The 26705-nt window shown below is 32.0% G+C and overlaps 1 protein-coding gene across 17 annotated transcripts in view; it reads right to left on the bottom strand.

Moving 5' to 3' along the window:
* The window catches only part of LOC124954537 (glutamate receptor ionotropic, kainate 2), a 219317-nt gene that overhangs the window by 59800 nt on the left and 132812 nt on the right, over nucleotides 1-26705 (bottom strand). For 14 of the 17 annotated variants that reach the window (XM_047507630.1, XM_047507627.1, XM_047507631.1 and 11 more), the window contains 2 exons: nucleotides 21769-21953; nucleotides 8438-8595 (listed from right to left, as the gene is read on the bottom strand). In XM_047507630.1, the coding sequence (XP_047363586.1) occupies nucleotides 8438-8595; nucleotides 21769-21953 (343 nt within the window). Of the gene's footprint in view, nucleotides 1-8437; nucleotides 8596-14336; nucleotides 14380-14691; nucleotides 14777-21768; nucleotides 21954-26705 lie in introns of those variants that run through there. The other 3 variants (XM_047507628.1, XM_047507633.1, XM_047507632.1) reach the window with 3 other exon arrangements.

Here is a 26705-nt window from a genome sequence, read left to right as displayed (position 1 = left end):
CTCTCTGTATTTTATTAAAATAAAGTTGTAGTAAAGAAGGAAGAAAGTAAAGGAAAAAGAAGAAGAATCGAATTTCATTTCCAGTTCGACGCATAAAATGTATTGGTGAACGATAGTATTAGAAAAAGTGAAGTTAACGAGAGACTCCACCTTTCGTTGATGACAGATATTGAAAAAAGAATCAATTGTTCATCGATCGTTTCCTCTCTCTCTCTCTCTCTCTCTCTCTGTCTCTCTCTTTCTCTGTCTCTCTCTCTTAAATTTCACGGAAAGTGAATTTAACCTAGTCCGTTCGGAATTGGATTCTCTCACAAATGAAGTTTAAAATTCCTGCTGAAAGTGGCGAAATGTTGCGACACGACTGTTCCGTTCGGCCGACTTTGACGACCATAAATGCTAGATCGCTGTTTGGAAGGTTACGAAAGTGGAACTGTGCTACTTGTCTTGGCAAGTTGTATCTATTTAGGACTACTAGGGAACTTTCTCTCTCTCTCTCTCTCTCCCTCCCTCTCTCTCTTTCTCTCTCTCTCTCTCTTTCTCTCTCTCTCTCTCTCTCTCTCTGTCTCTCTCTCCCTATAGTTTGCTTCGTAAGTGCTCGAAGTGGAAAGATAGATGAACGAGGAAACTCGATTACATCGGGGAATTTCGAAATAGAATTCGGCACTAGGTCAAGATAGTTCTCATCTTTTTTCTTTTTTTTTCTTTTTTCTGTTTTTTATTTCTTTCAATTTTTTCTTCAGCTTTTGAAATATCGATAACAAAACAATTTCGCTATAAAAATCGATTCTCCCTTTCATCTTTTTAATAACAACTGAGAATAACGTTTCTGATATTACTTTTCATGTCGTTTATCAATAAAAAAAATTCAATAGCAATGATAACGCGTTTATTTACATCGATAAAGAAACGATTAAAAAGTACGTATGTATGTGTATGATGGGTCAAAAGTTCTTAAATGATTTTAAAAATCAAATTCTCTTCTTCGATATCTTTCGAACTAAATTTCTTCCCTTCGGTTAATAAAACTACAAGCTTAGGAACTTTTGTAGGATTTGAAAAAAGGGAAAAAAAAGAAAAAAAAAAAAAGAAAAGAGAAGAAAAATTTAGAAAGATTCTTGAAATAGTGCTTAAAAACTTTTGATTTCTAAATGATTTCTAAATGTTAAATACAAAGAATAATTTATGCAATTAAAAAAAAAAAAAACAAAAAAAAAACAAAAAAAAAAAGAAAAAGAACAACTTTCCTTGTAAAAAGAATGAAATACTCCGATACAATTTTTATCTATTTCAATTATGACTGTGTCCATTAAAAAAACTCTCGACTCACTTCCGTCAAGATTAAACAATTAACAACGTTCATTCGAACTTTTCCCTTTCGTAACTTTCTCTATCTACTATCTAGCGGGAGTGTTGAAACTCGATCTTTCGGAAACTTTTCAAGATATCTGGCTAAACAAATTACGATTCTTCCGTAAGAGTTTTCCCTTCGTTGAAAATACAGTCATAGTTTCGGATGAGATAAGTAAATACGAATGAACGATTTCCTCGATACGATCAAACTCGAATAATCAAAATGATATCTTTCGAGCGAGATCAAATAAAGATGATATAATGATAAAATTACACGTTTTAGAAGGCATACATTATTATTATATGATAATCATGATTAATGGTAGTGTCGAGAGATAAGAATAAAGAAGAACAAATTCAGCAAGTCGTTTAATCATTTTCTTCTGTTTCATCTTAGAATTTCTTCCGTAAGAAATAGAAAAGGAAAAAGAAAGAAACTATGAAAGAGAATAAGAGAGAGAATAAAAGAGAGAGAGAGAGAGAGAGAGAGAGAGAGAGAGTGTGTGTGTGTGTGCGACGAGAAGTTAAACGTACCCACTTTCACGCTCGAATTAACATACTCGTTTGTTTTCCCGAGCGTACTCTTTTAAACCCTTTAGAGGGCAGGAAGAGGGCCACGTAGAGAGGCTGCTGCCGTTGCAGACGGCAGACTGCAGGTGCCACTTGCTTCCGAGCACCGACTGGAATAATCTTCACGAATCAGTTCCTCTCTCTCTCTCTCTCTCTCTCTCTCTCTCTCTCCCTCTCTCTCTCTCTTTTTCTCTCTCTTAGGAACCCTTTTCAGCAGTGCTTCATCTTCAGATTATTCATAACGCTTTCTAGTCGACGTTCTTCCAGGACTATCAGGAGTTTCTCGCGTGCAAAACGATGGCGTTGATATCACTTAAAAGTATCTCGATTTGAAAATTATAGGATACGCATTTTTTCTAGTGTTGTTACAAAATTGACACAATTACGTTCAAAGAATAATTGATACCGTGAATTGTAAGGATTATAAAATGTTTTTTGATTTGTCTTATAGATAAATTTAACAAGGATTTGATTAAGAGTTAAAAAGATCGTGAGAGAGAGAGAGAGAGATTGAAACGTTATAACAATCTCATATTTATATAACATCATACAATTTTGAAGAGAAAAACATAGATATTATTAAAATGCATAAAGCGGTCTCATTATCTTTGTATATTCTCGTTGTAATTTTGTTTGGGATTGTTTTCGTAAAGCCAGGAAATTTTTACTTCCTAATGCATTTTTAATGATCGTTCTAATGTATTGTAATTAATTCGTGGTTGGTTCTAATTCCTTCCTGTTGACCTACCTGAATATCCACAAAAATACTTATATAATTATCCATTTAATTACTTTATCATATAACCTGCTAATAACCAGTATAGCAGAATACTTAAACGAGAAATGTGTTTCTGAAGGGATATAAATACGTTGCTAGTTTCACGCACGAATACACGACATTTTCGATTGTCCTTTTATTACCTAAGGGAAAGCTTATCGAAAATCTGTTGGGAGTTGTAAAAAGAAAAGGACTGCGTGCGTAAACTCCAAGAGATTTTCTTCTCCATGAGATTTTATCAAAGTCACGTTCGACGATAAGAACGATATCAACGTTATCGAGATCTACATTTCTATTTATTTGCTTCGAATGAAATTTTTTCAATTCATCTCGAATCGTCTTCTTTTAATGCCTTTTTTGTTCTTTGAAAAAAAAAAAAGAAAAAAAAAAAAAAAAAAAAAAAAAAAAAAAAAAAAGAAAATAAAGGATTAATAAAAGAAAAAAAAAAAGGTAAACATGTATGGGAAACGATCATCGCAATAAATTTCGTAGCTAATTCTCACAAAGGATCAGATCGATTAATTCGAATGTACATTATTTCCGAGGTATAGATCGGTGATGAAAGAGGCAGAGAGTTGAAGAGAGTTGAAGAGAGAGATGAGTGAGTGAGTGAGCGAGAGAAAGAGAGAGAGAGAGAGAGAGAGAGAGAGAGAGAGAGAGAGAGAGAGAGAGGAAACGTAGAAGCTTTTCACGAAGTTTCGTTCTACGCTCTTGGGATTTCAATCAGGCTAATTGAGGAAGGAAAAGGAAGAGTAGGCGATAGCCAATGGATAACCAGTCTCCTTTGATCAATCGGAAACCACCTATTGGCTTGTGGAACGTGAGGTAAGATTTTGCGGTGATCGAAGAAACCCTGGAAAGGAGTGTTAGTGTTATCTATAGTTTTCGATAAGTTCTTCGATGGCTATGAAGTTTGCGAATACGTTTAAAAATACTTTGACGTTGTTCGAAACGTTTTAAGTAATACATTTTTTTTTTTTCTCTTCAATGAAAGAGCTTACCAGTCAGTCAATTTCCCTGTCTCTCGATCTCAACTCATTAAAATTACAATTTATTTGAAACAGAAAAGTTTTTTTTTGCGACGAACTAAAATCCGACTTAACGATAAATATGTAGATCCTTTGATCTAACTACGAACAATGACGGAGTATCCATCGTCTTCGACGATAAGAGGATTAAAAATAATTAGAATGGTTTTAAAGAGATACAGAGAGTATCGTGTAAAAACTTTGATACGTATGAATGCACATGTATATGCATATATACCATGTAACAAATGTATTTGGTTATATCGTAGAGATACGATATTTTTATTGATGGAGATCTTGTTCTATCGTAATTATTAGCGAAATCCAATCTAAAATATATATATATATATATATATATATATATATATATATATATACATGTATATGTATATGTATATATGTATATGTATATACATATAGAGTTATAGGTAAAAGGAACATCGTAACGAGGTTCTTGGGTATATTGGGTTGATATATATATATATATATATATATATATATATATATATATTTACGTCATGTTGTAACTTCTGCAATATGCAAAAAAAAATTGATTATATACATTATATACATTAATAGCGTTAAATAAATTTCTACGATATCATCGAACAAGAGATATCGTAATTTGAGTTCGACGTGAAATTCAATAATTTCATCTCTCATCCATTCATTGTTTCATCTCGCATCCATTCATTGTTTTATCTAGCATCCTCTAGATAAATATTAAAGTGAAAATGCGAAACGTTGAAATCACGTAGGAGTTCATGAAAAAGAAAAAAAGGAAAAAAGGAAAAAAAGAAAAAAGATTCTATTAGGATTATCAAAGTGTTCGAAGAGCTCGATGAGTTTCAATCGATCGCAAAGAAGATGGATAAGGGAATCAATTTTATGTCGAAGTACAACGTTAACTCTTATCAAAACTCTCTTACCAGTTATCCTAGAGCTATCATATCTTTTGTCAACCCGACAGAAAGAATCGGGTACACGCGATTTCTCGGTTCGTCGAGCGTATCGAATGACTTGCGTATCAAAAAGAAAAGACGATTCCCTTGTGCAACGACGTTCGTCTTCAGAAAGAAATGTGAGTACCTCCTTCCCTTTACCTTTCCCTTCTTTCCCCTCACATTTCTTCATCTATTCACCTATTGTTCCCTTGTGAGATCTATGCTGTCTCTTTCTTTCTCTCTCTCTCTTTCTCTCTTTTTTTAACTTATCCATTTTTCTTTTTCTCCATTTCACACGTATTCTTAACTATACTTCATGTATCATTTTATCACATATTTTTCCATTATTCTTCTTAATTTTTTCTTTTTACTCATAGAACCCTATGCTATAACTATTGCATATATATATATATATATTTTTATTTCGTTATATAACTTTTTATTTCGTTTTGTTGATTTTATACCGAAATGATTTTATATCGAAATATTGGAGTTACGAATTTGCGTATTATCTTAGTAATCTAAAATAGTAATGTTTCTAAATGCTATACTATTTCTTTTTTCTTTTGTTTTCTTTTTTTATACTTTTACAATATACTCTACGATCACGAAACAATAAAATTGTTTTCTTTTCCTTCTTCGAAATCATTTCACTTTTATTATTCTTTCGAGAACATCAGAATCGACAAATCGGAAGCATCGCCGTCGGCACTAGCAGCTTCTTATCTTCTATGGAATTGTGAACTAACACCGACCTTGTTCGTACACTTCACGAACGGGAAAACTTTCCTTTCTGTCATACGACCAAGCATGACTTGGCTTCCGTCCGTTTCCTTTTGTGGAAAATAAGGAATGACTTTATTTCCGTATCTACCACTGGCATCATATCATTGCTATCACTATCATACCGATCTACATCGTTTCTATAGTTTTCATACAAACTTTCTATGACTTTCCATTCTATCAGTGAAAAGACATTTGTCTGGATTCGTAGTAGTATTCAAAGTCAGAATTCATGGTGCATTTCGTATCTCTTAACCAAATTGAAAATATTCGTACTTGACAAAATTTATACAAATTTCGAACAAATGATAATGTTTACTTCTTTTTCTGTTTTTTTTTTCTTTTTTTTTCATAATTTTTATCAAATAAAATATAAACAAAAGAATTCATTTTTCTTTCACTTTTTTTTATTCTTTTTTCTATGTAAAAATTTTTTCTCATCAAGAATTATATTTATGATCTTTCAAATGTCATCATAGAAAATCTTAGGAAAGTAGTGAAATCTGCGAAATTTAGATTATCAGTCATTGGTTATTCCTATAATATAACTTAATATTTCCTGTATCTTTTTTTTTTCTTATTCTTTTTGTTTTTTATTTTCGAAAGGAAATACAAAATACTTGGAAGTTATCACGAAAGGTTAGATGTGTTCTTGAGAAAAATCATGAATTATTATACGAAAAAGACTGCACGAATGGGTCCTACCGAATCTGAGACTGAATTATTCAAATCCTGTAGTTGCTCTCTTTACAGTTGAAGGGCATTCGCGATAAGTCACTGTCACTGTCGTAGATCTTTATGAATAATGTAACATAGGAGAGAATTTTCTCAACGAGCAGATAGCGTGAAACCGACGAGAATGAAAGGGAGAAGAGCGGATATATTTCTTTAAACGTTTCTACCCGTAACTTCTTACGAACTCACTGTATACAAATGCACAAATACACTTATTTGTGTCCATATATATATATATACATATTTCGAAGAGATGAGAGAAAAATACAAAGAGATATACATTTTGTATTCACATCTGAAAATGTAAATTCATTGATCCTTATCCTATGTGTAAAATATGTAATAACTAGGTATCATAAATATTCGATATCATTTAAGAAACGAACGATAAGAAAATATTCCTATTATCAGCTATTTTATAAACTAAAAACCATTATAACGCGTATTATCACGTTATATTCATAATTAAATTAAATTATATCAAAGTGCTTATAATTAAAAATATCAATGTTTTAAAGAAATATTGTATTATATAAAATAATAAACGACAATTATCTAGTATATAATAATGATTTATATTATTTTTTATATTAATAATTGCAGAAATTGATATACGTGTAAATATATTGGCATTGATTGTATTATATACAATCTGTTTACAATCAACAACGTCTACGTTGATATCTTTTTCTTCTATTTTTATTGTCAATTTTTCTTTTGTAATTTTATCGAATCAAACGTAACACGATAATTCGGTCAATGTGTAATCCAATCGAATCAATATAATAACGATCACGATGTTCATGTAAGATCATTGTGGACAAGGCGTTGAGTCAGACGTTCAATTTGTTACGGTACGTTCGTACCACATATCAGCCAACATCGATCGCGTTTCCCATCAGATGTTTGCTTTTCCGTTAATTTGATCGACGTTCAACTTCCTGCCTGTCTTGAAATTACATCCGGCAATGAGAGAAATAGAAAACGATAGAAAAGAATCGATAAATATACGTTGACCTTAATAACACGATATATCCTTTTCTAAATATACTTTTAATAATGTTTATAAATGTGTAATATATATTTTAGAAAATTTTTCATGTCGACAAACTTTTATCTTAATATTTCGATTTGCATAAAATTTTCAATGCACAATTTTCTACTCCTCGCTATGTTCGATTTACGAATACGTTCACACAATATGGATTACATTGTTTCACCGTGAAACGTGAATTGAAAAAAAAAAAACAAAAAAAAAAGAAAAAAAGAAAGAGAAAAAAAAAAAGATTGCATATGCATAAAAGTCCAAAATCCGAATGTAAAACGATTTAGCCTCGGGGGAAAAGGGAGAGGAAGGTGAGGGGTGAGGGCGGTTGGGAGAAAAAAAGAAAAACGAGTGAACTACCACTTTGTTTTTCAAAACGATAAGTAACGGATCGCAGGAAAATAGAGATTTGAAATTCTCATCTCTCGTGTCATACGAATATATTCGATCTACGAAATGCGATCTATACCTCATTTGATGAATATACGTGGGGAGGGGTTAATGAAATGGGAATCGTAGCTTTGACGAATCGCCTGATCACTTTCAAGAATATCCATTTTCAAATTGGAAAACCGAAAATGATTGGTATCTGTGTGTTCGTACCTGTAAGGACTTCAAATTCGCATAATAATGCTTACGAGAAAAAGAGAGAGAGAGAGAGAGAGAGAGAGAGAGAGAGAGAGAGAGAGAGAGAAATATCCCTTTTTCTTTTATTTTTTATTTTATATCTTTGCAAGTAAACATTTCATAAAATATAATATTATAATGGATTACAACGTTCGAAGTATTAAAATATTTACATTTCGAATTTCACTCTTAATGCTTTCGAAATCGAATTGTTATCGACGATAATAAAAAATGTATATTTCTTTTGCATATTTTTTTGAAAAACAAAATCAAAAATTCGGTACGTTTACGTGAAAAGAAAAAAAAAAAAAAAAAGAAAAAAAGAAAAAAAAAGAAAAGAAAATATAAAAGAAACAAGATAAGTGATTTAAAACATCAATGATGTTTTTTTTCTTTTTTCCTGTTAAAAAGTTCGACGATCGATCGAAAGACAAAAAAGCAAGAACGGATCAATCGGTCAATGGTATGTACGTGCTCTTCGTCCTTTTCTATAGAGAAAAGTGAATGGACGGTGAAGATAAAGTGAGGTGGAAGGACTATAATGCTACGTGAAGGCTTAGAAATACGTAAAACTCACCGATATTCCGAGCCTTCACTAAGTTGTCTAACGGTAATGGGAAATTCACTTGGACCGTGAGCTTTTAAAAGCTCCTGCAATCGTACCAGTCCTTCGTTATTCTCGTATATGATGGTAAAGCTTTTCCAACCCCATGCCTTCACAAGGTCAACGTACGCCTGAAACATCAAAAAAAAAAGAAGAACGATTGGAGTGATCGTATCGAATGATCGATCGATATAAGAAAAAAAAAAAAAAAAAAAAAAAAGAAAAAGAAATTGTAGCTAATTTTAACATTCTTTATAGGAAGTATTACAATGAAAAAGAAGTAAATAAATAAATAGCAAAACAAACAAATCAAACGAATGTTAATTGTAACATTCGATAGAAAACATTTAATGTATTCTTAGTATCGATCTAAAAAAAAAAAAAAAAAAAAAAAAAAAAAAAAAAAAAAAAAAAAAAAAAAAGAAAAAAAAATGAACAAAAAAAAAAGAGAAAAAAAAATAAACAAAAAAGAAAATAAACAAAAACAAAGAGAAAAAAAAAAGGAAAACAATGGTCAATGGTTAGCGATTATTTCCAATTTCTTGTTCTTTTTTCTTTTTCCTCTTGTTTTTTCTTTTTTCCTTTTTCCTCCATTCTTCTCATTCCTTTTCATTTTCTTCTCTTTCAACAGATTGATTTATTTCAATTATGTAAGTAAAGTAACCGATCTCTTTCACATCCATTTGGGAAGGAGAATTCATAAAAAAAAATAAAAGTCTTAAGTTTCTCGGTATTGTATTCTTAGAACGTTTCGATAAGCGCCAGGCAGGATTTTAAGGAATATAATAGGAACCTTTTAACTGGCCACGCCACTCGAATTGACGACTTAATTCGAGAAACGAAACGTTCTCGTTTCTTGCTCCTGCAATCGATACGAGTAAAAAGAGAAAGATAGATAGATAGATAGAGGGAGAGAGAGAGAGAGAGAAAGAGAAAGAGAGAGAGAAGTTCGTGGCCGTAGAAGGATACGCCTTCGCACTAACTCGTATTTCCAAGCCGCTTTTCCGATAATCCGAACTTCCTGAAAGCGCGCAGGCTGTATATTTTCCAGCGAGTAACTTTTGCAGTACCTACCCTTCGTCGGGCAAGCACCTTCGTGCATTCACCACCCCCCTCTCCTCCCCCCCCCTCTCACTCTCTCTTCCCTCCTTTTCCCAAGCCCTTTCATTCCTCTCTTCGAAGGTTATACCCTTTTCCTCGAGTTTCCTCCGTATTACCGTACCCGCAATGCCGTCTCAACGTGTTCCATTTTGTCGCTTTTTCAAGAATATAAGGATCGACCAAGTTCCTCAGAAAGGACGGAGAAAAATTTGCAAAAAACTCGATGGTGAACCCTGTCGATCGACGAAGGGGATAAGTTCTTATTGAAAGTTGTTTAACTTGTCCAACTTGTTCTCTTTCACCCTCTCCTCCTCTCTCTCTCTCTCTCTCTCTCTCTCTGTCTCTCTCTCTGTCTCTCTCTCTCTGTCTGTCTGTCTGTCTGTCTCTCTCTCTCTCTCTCTCTCTCTCTACTTCTACAAATAGTTTATATTTATTTATTTGTTTGTTTGTTTGTTAACTTGTTTGGAAGTTTAAATAAGACTTCTTTCATAGAAAGGTCATTTTATTCGTTAGAATAAACATTGTTTACCACTGCTCGTTGTCTTCGGTTCATAAACCAAATTGAACTTTTAATTAAATATATTGAATTTTACGAGTTAAAAATATACGTACTTCTTATTTCTATTATGTGTATAAACTTTTTAATTTTATACCTCAACAAATTCGTCAGGAAGTTTTATTTGCAATTACTTTTTTGACTTTGAGAATAGAAAAAATAAAGAAAGAAGAAAAAGAAAAGAAGAAAGAAAGAAAAAGAACAAAAGAAAAAGGAAAAGAAACGTGAAGAAAAGGACATTGATAATTTCTTAGATAATTTAATGGGGAATGAAAAAATTTTTTCATTCATTTCTTTTCAATGCACATTGCACATTGCACGTACGAAAAGAACTTGAGAATCGAGAATTTGAAAATTGCTAGAGCTTTTAAATTAGCGAAGTTAACACGAGATCCTCTTATCGTACGAATAATCGCTTCGGTTTCGGTTTCCGTGCCATTTCGTTTTATCCAAGCTCGGTGAAAAGACCAATAAAGAAAGATACCAAATGAAGAAAAAGGAGAAAGAGAAAGAAAAAGGAGAAAGAGAAAGAAAAGGGAGAAAGAGAAAGGGAGAAAGAATAACGCTTATATGGCAGGATGGCTCTGGGTAAATCGTAACCGTAGTTACATCGTCGCGATACCGAATGACAAATGAGTTCGTGCGACCCTTCGAAACGTATGCAAATGTATGTATTCCGGTAACAGGCCTGCCGGCTACCACCGAATCTCACATGGATTTGCGCACTGACCGTAGAAAAAGTAAAAAAGAATTTGAACCAAAGAGAAAAAAAGAAAAAAAGGAAAAAGAAGAGAGAGAGAGAGAGAGAGAGAGAGAAGAAAAGGTGAAGTAAAATAAATCGTAGGAGAGCATTGCGATCGGGAGTAAGCTTATGAAATACGCATGGGTTGAAGATAGAGACGTGAACGTAAAAAAAAGAATAAAAAAAAAGAAAAAGAAAAAATTAAAAACAAATACTTATCGGCACTTGTTCCGCACACAAATTTCCATTAAATCAAAATTACGTTTATACAATTCAACATTTACATATAAAAATATTTATATTCATATGCGATACAATATTACGCATTTTATTTCATATTGCTCATTTTCAATACGCTTATAATGATTATTTTTTATTTCTTTCTTTTTCTCCTCGTTTCTTTTATTTTTCTTTTTTTCTTTTTTCTTTTTCCTTTTTTTTTTTCGTTTTTTGTTTTTTCTTCATTTGTTTCAATAATATTATACGCAAATTATATAAATGAGATTAACTTTTATTCTCGAACGCGTTCGTTTCATTTGATCGTGAAGCATATAAAATGCAATTTAAACAAAATGAATATATTATACATACATAAAAGAAACAATGTCACCATATATTCACTATTTAAATGATAACAAGCTTCGTAGATCACAGATTCCATTCATATTCAAAATTTCTATCAACCCGTTATTACTATGCGTCACGAACGAAGGCCGTTTTACGCGAGCACCGAATTTCAAATTTCGAATTTGCCTCTCTTTCTCTTTCTCTCTCTCTCTCTCTCTCTCTCTCTCTTTCCCACTATCCATCCCTTAACCCCTTTACACCTTGTCTCAATTTCGTATCGCGTTATCGCCTGGAAACGAGTCTCGTAGTGGCACAGGTATAGAGCGATCGGATAGTAATTTGTAAAAGAAAGAGAGAGAGGAGAGAGAGAGAGAGAGAGAGAGAGAGGAAGAGAAAGAGGGACAAAGAGAGGGAAAGGGTGATAGTAGAGAAGGAAGAGGAGGAAGTAGAAGTTCAGAGATGCGAATGTGCGGAAGCCAAAAGCATTATGTATTCTCAACGAGCACAATGGTTTCGGCTTATAAGTGGCCGCTGTATGATGGCGGCGGCGTGTTGGTCTTCCTTCGTGTTAGAAATATTTCAGAAACTACAGGAAATATTTCCGTTCTCTCTTCCATTCACTATCGTGAAGTCTTTCTTCCGATTCTAACAACGTTGTTCTAACATCTTATTCTGCGCTTATTCTGCAGTTACCTTACAATATTGTTCTAATATCACCATTCTCTTTCTTTCTTTCTTTCTATCCTTCTCTATCTCTATCTCTCTCTCTCTCTCTCTCTCTCTTTCTCTTTTTCTCTCTATCTATCTATCTCTCTTACACTTCATTTCTTTCTCTTTTCTCCCTTCAACGTAAAAACGAACGATATTCAAGTCTGGATCGTAAAAGAAATTTATCATCCCTCTATCGAGCATCTAACTTATCATTGCAGGCACGTTCGCAAGACTGAGTACGTTATAGTGTCTAGTTCTGCTAGACGTATACCTTTACAAGTATTAGGTCGAAAAGTATGTAATACGGAGGATGTTATAACGTACATTGAGATATGCCTGATAACTTCGACTACTTGGAAGATGACGGAATAAGCATGAAGAATCTACTAGATTTTCTTCTTCTTCGTTATCACTTCGTAAATTTATAACGGTTTAATAACCATAATATGTGCTTATGTGTGTATGCCCATGAATGTATGTATGTATATGTGTGTGTGCGTGTGTGTGTGTGTGTGTGTGTATGTGGGAACGTAATACAGAATGTAAAAGATGAGAGATCGTAAATCAAGTAAGAACGTGATAATAATGGTGACTTGAATAATGTTCACCATCTAATATAATAATAAATGATGTTCAGTTTTATGTATGCTATATGAAAGAACATTTTCAACGAAATTTGTCGCTTTTACTTTTCTTAATTAATCTATTAAATGATTGTTAGAAAAATTATTAGTTAAAGAGATATTATTGTCTATAATCAGAATATATGTGTTATTACAAAATTATCTGAATCTATGCATATAAATTATGAAATTTATTTTGCCCCCCCCCCTTTTTTCTTTTTCCTTCTTTTCTATAGGAAAAAAATCTTTCGTTTCGTTCAGAGATCAATTTGTTGAAATATGTACGTTGGCAGAAATTTATTCCTAAAAAAAACATGGAGTGACCTATATAATTTTCTGGAAAAAAAAAAAAAATTTCACACCATGCGATGTCACAAGGATGCTACGAAAAAGAGAGAGTTCTCGTCACATTCACAGCATCATCACGTATATGTCTATTCTTCTTCATCTGAACTTCAAGCATACTACTTTGAATTTCAACTGAAATCGACATCTCGAAATCGCACAAAACACTATTTTGCTAGGAGTGATATATAGTAATATATATTATACACTGTTATATATAGACAAAAATTAATTAAATTTTTAAATGCATATACGTGTATGTAAATAAGTGAATTATGTTGTTTCAGTTCATAAGAAATTGTTTATAAAAATTGTTTATAACAAATTCTTAATTGTACGCATGCACGTAAGCACGTACGTATATTAATTGATGTTGAATTAAAAAAATTCTTTATAAACATTTTTTATAACAAATTATTAACTGTACATGACTATGTGTAAGTATATTGCTTAGTGTTAAAAAAAGAAAAAAAAATTTTTTTTTTTATAAAAATTGTTTATAACAAATTGTTTGCAAAACATTGTTTATAAGAAATTATAAACTCCATATGCATATATATGTATGTACACTTACGTATATTACTAGGCTTTGAAGTAAAAAAGAAATTATTTAAAAATTGTTTATAACAAATTGTTTACAACAAATTGTTTATAACAAATTATTTATAATAAATTGTTAACTGTACATAGATATACGTATGTACGTGGATTACTTAGTATGAAATTATAAAAAATTATTTATAAAAATTGTTTATAACATATTGTTTATAACAAATTGTTTATTAATTATTATACATTATTTAGGAAAAAAATTATCATTTATAATGATATTTATTTCACGTCTCTACGATTATTAACTTCGGAGATATCGTAATTTAAATAATAGAAATTCAAAATATTCCACTGACCTATATAATTACTTTTTTGAATGGACACTGACCTAGTGACATACATACATTCTTGGAATTTACGATACTATCATAAGTTACTCGACGTAAACCGGTTGTACTATTTACTACGCCTCGTACTCACGTCATCTGTTCATTGAAATTTTGAATGAAAATTTTCAAACGCTTATATCTTCGGAACGGAAAGTCATAGAGACTTGAAAGAACGACCATTTTAAAGAGAAAAATGTCCTCTTTTTATTCATCTATTTGGATATATTCACTACAATAAGATCAATTTTATAAATTCGTGATAAACAGGTATTATGTAGGTACTTACGTATTCGTTGTATTTTTTTAAACAATAACTCTCATAAATTGTTATACACTGTTTTATATCATATAAGAATATGCATAAATATTTCTTATAATTGTTATATAAAATATTTCAAATCGAAATAAAATTAATGGTGAAGTGATCCCTTAATTGCGTATCTCGATAGAAATCTATTACGGAGATATGCGGAGAGCATGTTAATCGAATGAAACTACAACGTTAAATGACGAGTTTCTTCTGTAAATCGATAGAACGCGACCTCTACACGCTCTTACTATTTACGTTTTTGTGATACCTTCAAAACAGAGATCGTCAACAAAGACAAGTCATTGTCTGAAGAGTGAGGAGAGAGCATTACCATTAGTGAGGACGAGACCGTCGACCACAGAGGACTTCTTGAGGAACTGTTCGTGCGTCGCAAGAGGAATCACGAAGACAACTGTCGATTTGTTTTTTAACATTTTAAATCTGTATTGTAATAATGAAATAACTGTTTGCTTACCGTTAGGCATTTTTTTCTTTTTTCTTTTTCTTTTCTTTTTTTTTTTTTTTTACCATAAAGAAAAATAAAGAAAGAGAATTAGTCCGAAAAAAGAAAAATATCTACGGTGACGTGGAAAACTGTCGGCTTTTGTCGTCACGGTCCCCTTTAACATTCTTTCCGTGATAATAGCTATCTCTCTTTCTCTCTCTCCCTCTCTCTCTCTCTCTCTATCTTTCATTCTTTTTCTTTTTTAGCAAGCAGCCCCGAGCAAGAGATAAAAAACGAGCCCGGTCTTGTTCCTAAGTGACCTCGAGGGCGTTCGTTTTTCTGGCACGTATTCTGCATTCGTTACATTTCATATATATATATATAAGTTATATAAATCTAGCATAACCGTAGAATGTATTATTATGCACTTGCACTTATATATGCACATGTTCACATATATATATATATATATACTATCTACATATGCGTATGCGCTAAGAATTCGTGAACCTACCTTGTACAATACAATGTCTATATACATACATATACATATATACACACACATATATATATATATATATATATATATATATATATATATATACACGTACACCTGCGAGATATGACGTTTTACATTTTCATCTCAAATGATGCTTTGTTTACTTGTCGAGAGAAAACCAGCTTACGGATCGAAGCCTCTTCGTCCTTATACTTATTTGTTTCTTTTACCTATGGCTCCAAGTATTTGATTTCTACGTTCCTTCATTTCCTTTTCTTTACTTTCTTTTTTCTTCGTTTTTTTTTATTTATATCTTTATATGAAGGTTATTTCAATTGCTTTATATTATTTAAAATTCTTATTAAAGATCTCCTTTTGGTTTCCATTAAGAAGTTTTATTTCTATGATATATTCAATTCAATAGAATTGAATATTTTCAATAGAATTGTTATTAATTCATTTCAATTGAATTGTTATTAATATATATCACGAGAATCGAAAAAAGAAAAAAACGATCATTATATATTAATAATGGCGTTAATAAATTTTTTTCAATTAATTATTACTAATTAATATATAATAATATAATTAATATACAAGTAATATTGTTTATAATTAATAAAATTAAATTTTATGAATATTTATACATACGTATATCACAGTATTCTTTTTATCGCATCAGTATTCACGATCTTCATGGTCAATAAAGAATTCTTTATTTCAGTCATAATTCCAAAATTTGATTCAATACGAAAGAAACGACGTTTCGTGTACGTTCCCATCAACGTTTCACGGCTTTTAGTCATAACTTTAATGTCGTCAGTGACATCTATAAAAGGGAAGTAAAAAGAGAGAATGGAAGCGAGTACAGAGAAAAGGCACTCAAAGTCTGTAGCATGAAAATGCATTATTTGCTAGTGCATTAGACACGAAGGATGAATTATATCGAGAATAAAATTAATATCATATCATTTTTCTTTCTTTCTAATGCATTTGAAGAAACGACTTTTAACTTATCCTCGACCAATAGGGAACGAATCGAATAAGATCGATGAGTAATGCTGTTAAATGGATTTTCAAAGTTCGAAAGAACACGTAAGTATCGAGAAATTAGTTGAACATCAGATCGGTCCAAATCTCACGTTTCTTTTCACGTAATCGTTAGAACACGATAATAAGGGCAAAAGGATCGTAATTATTAAGTTCGTATTTCGAAAGCATGGAAAAATAAAAAAGAAAAAAAAGAAAAAAAAAGAAAATAGATCAATGAAATGGGAAAGATTTCGATAGAATTCTAAAATAGAAAAGGGATAGAGAAAAGATAATACTCTTTTACAAGCTCCGGTTATTAACGATTGTTCTAAGAGGACGAATGAATGGAAAGGTACGAATCAGAGGAAAGAGGGAGGGAGAGAGAAAAAAAGAGAGAAAGAGAAAGAGAGAGAGAGAGAGAGATACATATATATATATATATAACATGTGTAGTTACGGAAGTAAATAGCTAATCCACAAACATTCACGTAGCTTCGATGCAATCGGCTTTCAATCGTGAGACCCGAAGATATACGAATCCGTTGGGAAAAGTGGAGAAGAGGAGGAAAGAGGAGAAAGGAGGAAAGATAGAAGAGGACTATACTAGCCGTGTACCTTGAATGGCGTTGATTAGTAACTACTCTCGAAAATAAACGAGAACTCATAGAACGAAACGTGTATTGTTTTCTTGCTTTCTCTAAGGTGAGAGGAAGCTTTTCAAGGAAACCAAAGAGAGAGAGAGAGAGAGAGAGAGAGAGAGAGAGAGAAGGATAAAACAAGAAAGAGAAAGAGAGAAAGAAAGAAGGGGCTAAAAGAGGACTTTAAAAGAGGGTAGATCGGTTCTCAGGGCTTACACGAACAAGATCAAGTACTTATTCGTGTAAGAGACTACAAGTTACGAGTTGGTAGTTGAGTCATCGTTGGGAAGAAGCGAGAGAGAACTCGGAAAGAGGGTTAGGTTAGGGGTGTGGAAGCGTAACGAGCAAAGGCTCGACTAGGAAACGCTACAAATCGAATTCTAGCATTAACGGTAATTCCAATGCTACTAGTACCATTGGCTGATTCGAACGATCACAACGCAACCTCCTACCTTATATCCCGTGGGGGAGTCTCTGTTCCATTATCGCTCTAGGGAAGAAACATCGTTAAATCATTCCCATTGTGCCTGCAATTACAGCTTTCGCGCTTCATTAGAGCAACATATCGACCTATCGTGATTTAGTAATCTTACGGACTCGATTGTTACTAATGATAATATATAAAAGAGAATGAAGATATGAAAGTTACTAATGAAACAATTTTCATTTGAGAATAACGAGGAAAAAAGGTAGATCATTTATGAACGTGACGTTATCTATTGGAAATATTATGTATAAAGCTAATAAATATGTATAACGTTTGTCAGTTAAAACGTTATTAATATTATACATATATATTCCTTGATTACATTGATAATCGTTATTAATTTATGCTACAATGAGACGATGATCTCTATATTGAAGAAATTTATATTGATTATCTTTTAAACTGATTTGAATTTTTTTTTCTTTTTTTTTTTAATAATACCTCGTATTATTAATGTTACATATTTCAATCGACAAGTATAGTTATAAGAATTCACTTGAATTCAATTTTTTTAATTCGTATTACGTTACAACGAAACAAATACCGTAAATAGAAATTCATAGAAACCTTTCAACTTTGATCGTAATCGTATACGATCGAACGGGAGTGTGAATGAAAGGCTTCTATCTTGATTAATTAATCACTGTACCGAATACATATTATTTGATTATTCCAACAACAACGAATCTCATTAGAATATATATATTCTTTTGTTGTTTGATAATTAATTATCTATCGTCCGATTTTTTGGTTTTTTTTTCTGTTTCTTTTTCTGTTTTTTTTTTTTTTTTTAAAGACTTCGAAGGAAACTTTATTAAAAACTTTTACGAAAGGGTTTACGTAAAATTGAGATTTGTATAATGTAACTTACACCGAACTATGCCCGCTGCTTCGGCTCAACTTTTTCGCAACTTTGATAGGCCAGACATTATTCTTGGAAATATGCGGAAACGAATATAACTTTAGTATCGAAGAATGGAGAAGCCAGATATTCTGCATACCATAACGAGTGAGAGAAAGAGAGAGAGAAAGAAAGTATATAAAACAAAATATATATATAACAGTATCTATGTGAAATTTCAACATGCTCTCTCGTATTTATCCAATGTATATTAATAATTTCGCGAACGAGCGTAATTACATGATTTAATATCTTACATAACTTTTTTCAATATTACAGAAGAGGTTTATAATGAATATATTATACAAGAACATTATATCACTTTGTGCAATATATGTATAAGTAAATTTTATTTATTGTAAAACATACATACAAACAAACACACGCTCATACACATTGAATCGTATAATTGACAAAGAATTTTTGTAATGACGGATGATATGTTAACGTATTAATGATTAAATTTAATAATAAAGAATTAATTTTAACGAAATTTTTATTAGCCTTAGATTTATCCTTTAAAATGATATTTAACAAGTCGTTTTAATGGAATGAATCAGAAATGATATTGGAACATTGTCAAGTTTATCTATTACAAAATCAGATCGTGTAAAGAGAGTTAATTATCAACGATCTACTGTCGTAGAATGTTGTCGTTCAGGACAACAAGTCTGTTTGACATCAAGGTATATTACGACATTATAAGCACTCACGTTACAAAGGGCACTCGATGAAAAGTTTTCGCAAGATGTAAGTACTAACCTTCGATGGCTCTTCGAGGAAGATGAAATTGATTGCCTGCCCAGTGAAGGGCTTTACAGGAAGCCATATTGCCATTATTACGAGGACATCAATGAACTAATAATAAATCTAAGAAGAATTCATGACTCATATTGCTCTTGAACAATTGTTCGTTAACAATTATTTTTCCCTATATGTCGTACACCTTAGAAAAGAGATTTGGCCCTTAAATCCTCGATAAGAAAGTTCATTCTCTCGTTGTGGATTAAAAAAAGAATAGATAAGATAAAATGAAATACGTTAAACAATTTTATCCTATTACAAATGATAAAACTAATTATTATTGTTAATATTTGTAATCCTTTTTTTCGAAAATATAAAAATGATATTTTAAATGATATTTATGCAATTACTCTTTTTTTTTTTTTGACGAAGAAAATTTAAAAAGAATATAAAAAAAAAAAGAAAAGAAAAAAAAAGAAAGAAAAAGAAAATGCTAAATTATAAGTACTTTACCTATGACATCGCAAATTGGCATTTTCGAAGTACATAAAAAGTATCAAAGATAACTCAAGTAGAACTTGATGGTTGATAGTAATGGATAAAGAGAAGATAGCTTTTTTGCTTTTCCTTTCGCCCGGATATAAGCTGGACTAAGGATACCCTTTGAACCTTTAGTCAGTCTTCGAGTGAAACGTAACCACCAATCGAAATATTTTAGTGGCGAATGAGAGTTGTTGGTCTTTTGAGAAAATCGATTCAGGAGAGACAGACAGACAGACAGAGAGAGAGAGAGAGAGAGAGAGAGAGAGAGAGAGAGAGATTTTCTTGGTGATTACGACGCATAAGAAGGAAAAAGATGAGAGCTAGTCTCTTTCTCTCTCTTTCTCTCTTTCTCTCTCTTCCTCTTCCTACTGAATTTTATATTTCCTTTCCAGTAAATGGCATGCCTTTCTAAAAAAAAAAGAAGAGAAAGAGAAAGATCTCTAGATAGAGAAGAAATTTCTAGCAAAGGAATGCAAAGATGGGCAGAGCGTCATAGTAAACCATCAATTTCCGTCTTACTAGTTTTACAAGAAATTTTAGGTTAAGAAGTTCCTGCTTCCTTCTTTTCGAGATTGGAAAGCAAATGAAATTGAAGCACATCGTCTTTAAAACTTCTCAAGCTTCTTCAACCCTTTGATCCCCAAATAGCCTGATCTAAAAGACATCGGTTCGTTGAATTCTATATCACTAGGGATAAGATATTTTTCGATAAGATAAAGTCTAAATTGTTATATCCCGACGATTTTCGATCTGAGAAAAGAAATGAATAAATGTTATAAATTTGAGAAATGTCGAAAAGTTCAAACACGCACGTTAGCATGCGAGAAACGTTTACTACAGCGGGAATATTCGCCACAAAAGGTGGCAAATTATTTAGAGAATTTGTTAAACCCAGTAATATCGCGATTTCCAGAGAGCACGTTATTTTCTACCATGACCAACGAGTAGGATTATATAGTGTTCTAGGACCACACTCTAATTGGAATTCTTACTCTGTAGAGAAAGCACGAAAGCTTTTAATTTGCTTTCTCTTTGTCTCGCGAAACCGGCACATTGATCCTATCTCTTCAAACTCCACTCACACGATTCCCTAGGTTAGTAATTTTCTCTGTTTATCAATCGACATTCGTAGAGATTTTACAAACAAGAGCACAAAGTTTATTTCGAATTGAATAAATACCTATGACCAAATGAATCCTTTTTGTTTTATTCAAGTATTTTTCATTCGTTTAATTAAGTTTTAAAGGTTATAAAAGTTTTTCTTATGGTTATCATAGAGAGCGGCTAATATTTCTGTTTCTTTTTTTTTTCTTCTTTTTACCATTGAAAAAAAAAAAAAAAAAAAGGAAAAAGAAAATTAATAAGGAAAGGAAATGGAATATGAAAATGACATATCTAGCTTGGTAAAATTTCGTGTTTTGAGCGTGGATCCTTACATAGCAAATATTGAGAAAGAAAGAGAGAGAAAGAGATATTGGAGAAGATAGTGTCTTTGAATACAAGTATTCGTGAGTGGCAAATATTGAAGAAGGAGTTACGAGGTTTCTCATGAAATGTCAGGAAGACGAAGTAAGAAGAGAGAGAGTAAAGTCTCGTTAACTCGGAAGCTCAAGAACCTGGCCTTGCAAGCGCTAGATTTTAGCTGCTTTCTTCTCAAAGTATCTGCTTATTTTGAGAGAAATTTCAAAACTCCTTCTTCTTTTATGATAACTCTTGAACGAAGGAATTAGGTGTTCGAAGTACACGAACAGATGTCGAAACTTTCCAATAGGGCTTTGCGATTAAACGACAAGGCACGCTCTTCCGTTTCGTTTAATTCGACGTTAATATTTCATTCTTATTATTAACTTCAACATAATGGATCTCTCTTATCTAATTAGAAAATAAAGATGGCAGAAATGAAAATAATAAGGACGAGAGATAAGTATATTCGTTGAAGGAAAAAAGAAAAAGAAAAAAGAAGAAAAAAGGAAAAAAAAAAGAGAAAAGATATCGTTTTGAAATTATTTTTCTTTTTCTTTTTTTTTTTTTTTTTTTGCGAAATAAGAAAATTTGAAATTTCAAATGTAAAAAAAACCATTTTAATAGTTACCTTATCTATAGAAAAGTTTCTACGTACCTTCGAAAGGGTAGTAGGATGAGGATAAAGGTTGACGAGGCAGCTTTGCCTTCTTAGTCTGTAATCCCAGCGTGTCTCCAAGTGCGGTATTTCCATAGTGTCGCAGATGCTCTGCACGTGGGAAGCGGTGTGCGCACTTTGAGGACCAAAAATTGCAGCTACGCCACTCCGCAGCAAATGGCACACTGCAATAATAAATCGATGATGGTAATATCTATCGTACTTACGTCATTTTTACATTAGATACGTTGGATATACGTTGGATTAAATTAAAGTGTTTCGTTTTATTATGTATATTTGATTTTAAATCGATGATTACTTTCTTTTTTAAATGCTATAAAAAAGAAAAAAAAAAAAAATATGAAAAAAAAAAGAAAAAAAAAAAGAAGGAACCTTACGTAAAATTATTCGAATAAATGTTACAATCAGTTTGATGATACTTTTCGTATCTTCGGTAGTAGTTATTACTTTTTCGTAATAGTTTCTATTAAAATTTTAGATGTTGACGTTCGTAATAAAAAAAAAAAAAAAAAAAAAAAAACAGAAAAAAACACTTACGAAATAGTAAAAGAATCCTTAGGGTATAAAACTTTCAATGTTATCTTCTGTATCTCTTATAGTGTAATTAAACTTCCATCAAAGATTTAAGGATTGAGAATAAAGAATTTCATAAATACCCTATAAAACTTTACTCCGGCATACGATTAATCACGTTAGCTCGTTGAAATAAAATCTTTTCCAAGTTCAATGATCCGAGTTACGTCTTGATGCTCTCGTAAGGATCGTCAAACTAGAAACGATCACTGAGATGCGTGATAAACGACAAAGCGTAACTTTTTGTACATCTACGAAGTTTGAGAGTAAGAGAGAGAGGGAGAGAGAGAAAGAGAGAGAGAGAGAGAGAGAGAGAGAAAGAGAAAGAGGGAGAAATCTTTTTCTTCTTGAGAATAAATTCCGATCAATCACTTCCATTCGCTCAGGATTTAATTTGGCGAATAAATGTTTTCGTTACCATCTCGTGACGGCTGCTCGACCTCGTTTATGGTACATAAGTTTCACATTGATCTCTATAGAAATCTTTCTTTCTCCTTCTCTGTCTCTATTCTCTATAGCTTTCTGTTTTTTCTCCGTGACGAAGAATAAATCATCATGCTCGAGGATTTTCCAACAGCAAACGCAATGAACTTTGCAGTCCTTCTTTCTCTTACCGCATTCATCCTTCGAATCTTGTCTTAACTCTCTCTCTCTCTCTCTCTCTTTCTTTCTCTTACTTAACAAATTGCAAGAAGAAAAAGAGACTCGCAAAAAAGTCGTTTTCTTTGCGATAAAACTTCGCGTCGCCGAGTGCCATAGCTTTCAATTGCGTCCATTGTTCGGAATCGCCGATTGCTCTTACTGGACAGCCATCCATGAATCCCGAGATAAATCACGATCGGATTCTTTTGTCATCGTTAGAAGCAGGTTGTGTGTCTCTGGTTCAGAAATGAAAAAAAAAAAAAAAGAAAAAAGAATGAAAGAAATATAAAAAAAAAAGAGAAAAAATAGAAATAGTCAAAAATAGAAATTGAAATAACGATGATTGATTGCGATGGAATTGAACGATCGACATGAAAAAGGGGGTAATGAGTGGAATGAGTTTTTGGAAAATTGATTGAGGAAACACCGATTCGTAATTTGTACGATGTAAAGAAAATTTGAGAGAAGATATGAACAATCGGAATATTAATATCGTATGTTCTACAAATTATAACAAATAATGTAATAAATAAATTGTCAAAAGAGAAACGAATCAATAGATTTTTATACAATTGATTGAAAATTAATCTGATAGAAAGAATATCGAGAAAAGGAATAAACAATTCTCGAGAGATTAACATCTATATAAATATATATATATATTATATATAATATATAAACGATATAAAATGATATAATAAATAATATTTGAAAGGAGAAACGAATTAGAAGATTTTTGATAATATAATTATAAATTGATTTGTGACTTGTTATGGGTTACGTGAAAGATGATGTAAACAATGTTGTAAAGATTATCGATATTTAATGATATAAACAATAGAAAATGATAATAAGATAGGATAAGTTGAATCGAAATCTCTATAATTTTTCGACGAAGTCAGCTTACGCGGCAAGCTCAAAGTAATACCGACCTACCCTCCGGCCGTTTTGCGGTTGAAATATGAAACGCGCAAACTGCTATATTGAAATTTCAGATGCAATTTCCTTCAGCAGCCTGCGGCATCCATGGCCAATGCCGTACTACTATCGTCGACAATGCCGTATCTAAGCAGTCAGTGAACCAACCAACTAGCACTCTCTCTCTCTCTCTCTCTCTCTCTCTCTCTCTCTCTCTCTCTCTCTCTCTTTTAAATAACTACATACAATCTTTCTCAATTTCTTTCCCATTTATCGTTAGTGGCTATCTACAACTGATCATCCTCTTTTATACTTTAACAACGACAATTTGCAAAGGATAAACGAGCTAGTAAATTATATACTCATTCCTTGATTCCTATTCTTTTCTTATTTTCTTTTTTTTTTTTTTCTTCTTATCACGAGCATAGTTAGTTGATATAAATCATTCGCAATTATTTTCACAGATATTCGACAAAACTTTTTTTTTTATTTTAAAGAATAAAAAATTTCAAATTTCCAATCTTTTTCCTATTTTTCTTTATCTTACAAATTTTTCTTTCTTTCTCTATTTTCTTTTCTTTTTTTTTTTTTTTTTTTTTTTTTTATAGAAAGCTTCTCTTTTTATTCTTCAAGATATATCCTTCCACTTTTTGATTTCACTGATTATATCTTTGTAGGTTATATTCAATGAACGATTTAGTAAGTTAGAACATATATGTATGTATTATATTATCAATAATCGAATAAAATCTTGTCGATAAAGGACACATTGCGGAGGACCACCGGCTGCATCAGATATCGTAACGTATTAGGAAAGTGGGTGAGGGTTTGTAACACGGTGGCAGCTGGATGCATATTCGAAGTATGCTACAGTAACCGGCGATGGCATGCAGTTGGTCGGTATCATCCTGGCTTTGGAAGGAGATAGGTTTATCTCTCGGTAATGTATCAAAGCCAGTTGGCGACCAATGCCCCACTTTGGACGGTACCTGGCTGCTTTCCCGAGGCTAACCTTATGGTCCTTTCTCTCTCTCTCTCTCTCTCTCTCTCTCTCTCTCTCTCTCTCTCTCTCTCTCTCTCTCTCTCTCACCCTCTCTGTCTGTCTGTCTCTCTCTCTGTCTCTCTCTGTCTCTCTCTTCAATATTCTATCCTACCAATTGTAATTTCATTTACCGCTAACGATGATCATTTTGGTATTAATTCACACTTAATCTTACACTCCATTTATTAACTATTGTCTATGACAATGAACGAATTCATTTAGATAATTTTTAAAGAACGCAGAGATATTACTTGTTATTGTTTCAAATTTTTCACCGTTTGCATTATATTAAACATTATTCATTAAATAAGTCTGATTACAACGTAGAAACGCAATTTTGTTTTTTTATAAAAAATTGTGCCACATATTTCTGCACAAGTTTATTACGTTATTATGACGTTTTTAAATGTCATTAATTACCGTAATCTTCAGATATTACTTATTTCCATAAAAAATAACGTTTCACTTTTCGGATGAAAAATTTTTCTGAAAAAAAGGGAAGAAACATTCGGAAGTTAAATTCAGATTAAAGTTGGTTCTTTATCGACTCTGGTATTCATTCCAAGGTTTAATATTACAAAAGGATGATGACGCTGCTCGCGTAAAAAATTGAGAGATCGATTTACAAAGAACACGTGAAGGACGAGCTGTATTCCACACGAACAAAATTCATTTTCCTTTACGTAAACTCACGAATATAAAGCCCGTTGTTTTTAGGTCGAAATGTCCTTTGTCGGTCCAAGCTTCATTTTCCTCTGTATGTATATATATATGTGTGTGTATGTGTGCATGTACGTACGTTTGTGTGTATTTGTGTGTACGTGTATCGTATATTTCGTCTTCTCCTCTTGAAACATGAAAGTCTCTCTTTCTTGGTACACTTCTTCCTTATTCAGGATTAGAGAAAGTGTATGTCTGTGGCTGTGTGTTTGTATTATATATATATATATATATATATATATATATATATATATATATGTGTATATACATACGTGTAAGTACATTCTCGGCCACCTAAGCTGCCTTCTTTATCCTTAGATTTTTATCTCTTCCTTGCCACGGCTCCATTCTAACCTTCCCCTCGACTCTTTATCCACTAGCCTGTCAGTGCATATCCATCCTTAATTCTTATTTCTCACAAGACTCCGAGTACAATGCGCTCCATGTAAATTTATAGACAAATCTTCTTTTCTTCTCTTTCTCTTGCGATGAAACTTTACGATATATCCTTCCATTTCTTTCTATTTTTCTCAATTTCCTCCCTCTTTTACCTCCTCTTTTTCAAAGTAATAAACTTCTTTCCTTTTCAATTATGACTTCGTATATGCTTCTATATTATTTTAATTTTGTTCCTTTTTGAAGTTTATTATTATTTGTATAAAAATCTACAATGATTAATTTTCAATAAAATCTATTTAAAAAAATTTAACGAATACGTACTTATATAATCTACATAATACCTGTTTATCAAGATTTTATAAAATTGATTTTATTATAGCGAATATATCCAAGTAAATGAATAAAAAAAGGACATTTTTCTCTTTAAAATGGTCCTTCTTTCAAATCTCTACGACTTTCCGTTCCGAAGATATAAGCGTTTGAAAATTTTCATTCAAAATTTCAATGAACAGATGACGTGAGTACGAGGCGTAGTAAATAGTACAACCGGTTTACGTCGAGTAATTTATGATAATATCGTAAATTCCAAGAATTTATGTAGGTCACTGGGTCAGTGTTCATT

Source organism: Vespa velutina, chromosome 15 (genome assembly GCF_912470025.1).
Source record: "Vespa velutina chromosome 15, iVesVel2.1, whole genome shotgun sequence".
In the NCBI taxonomy this organism is placed as follows: domain Eukaryota; kingdom Metazoa; phylum Arthropoda; class Insecta; order Hymenoptera; family Vespidae; genus Vespa; species Vespa velutina.
This window is presented reverse-complemented; position numbering and strand designations above follow the sequence as displayed.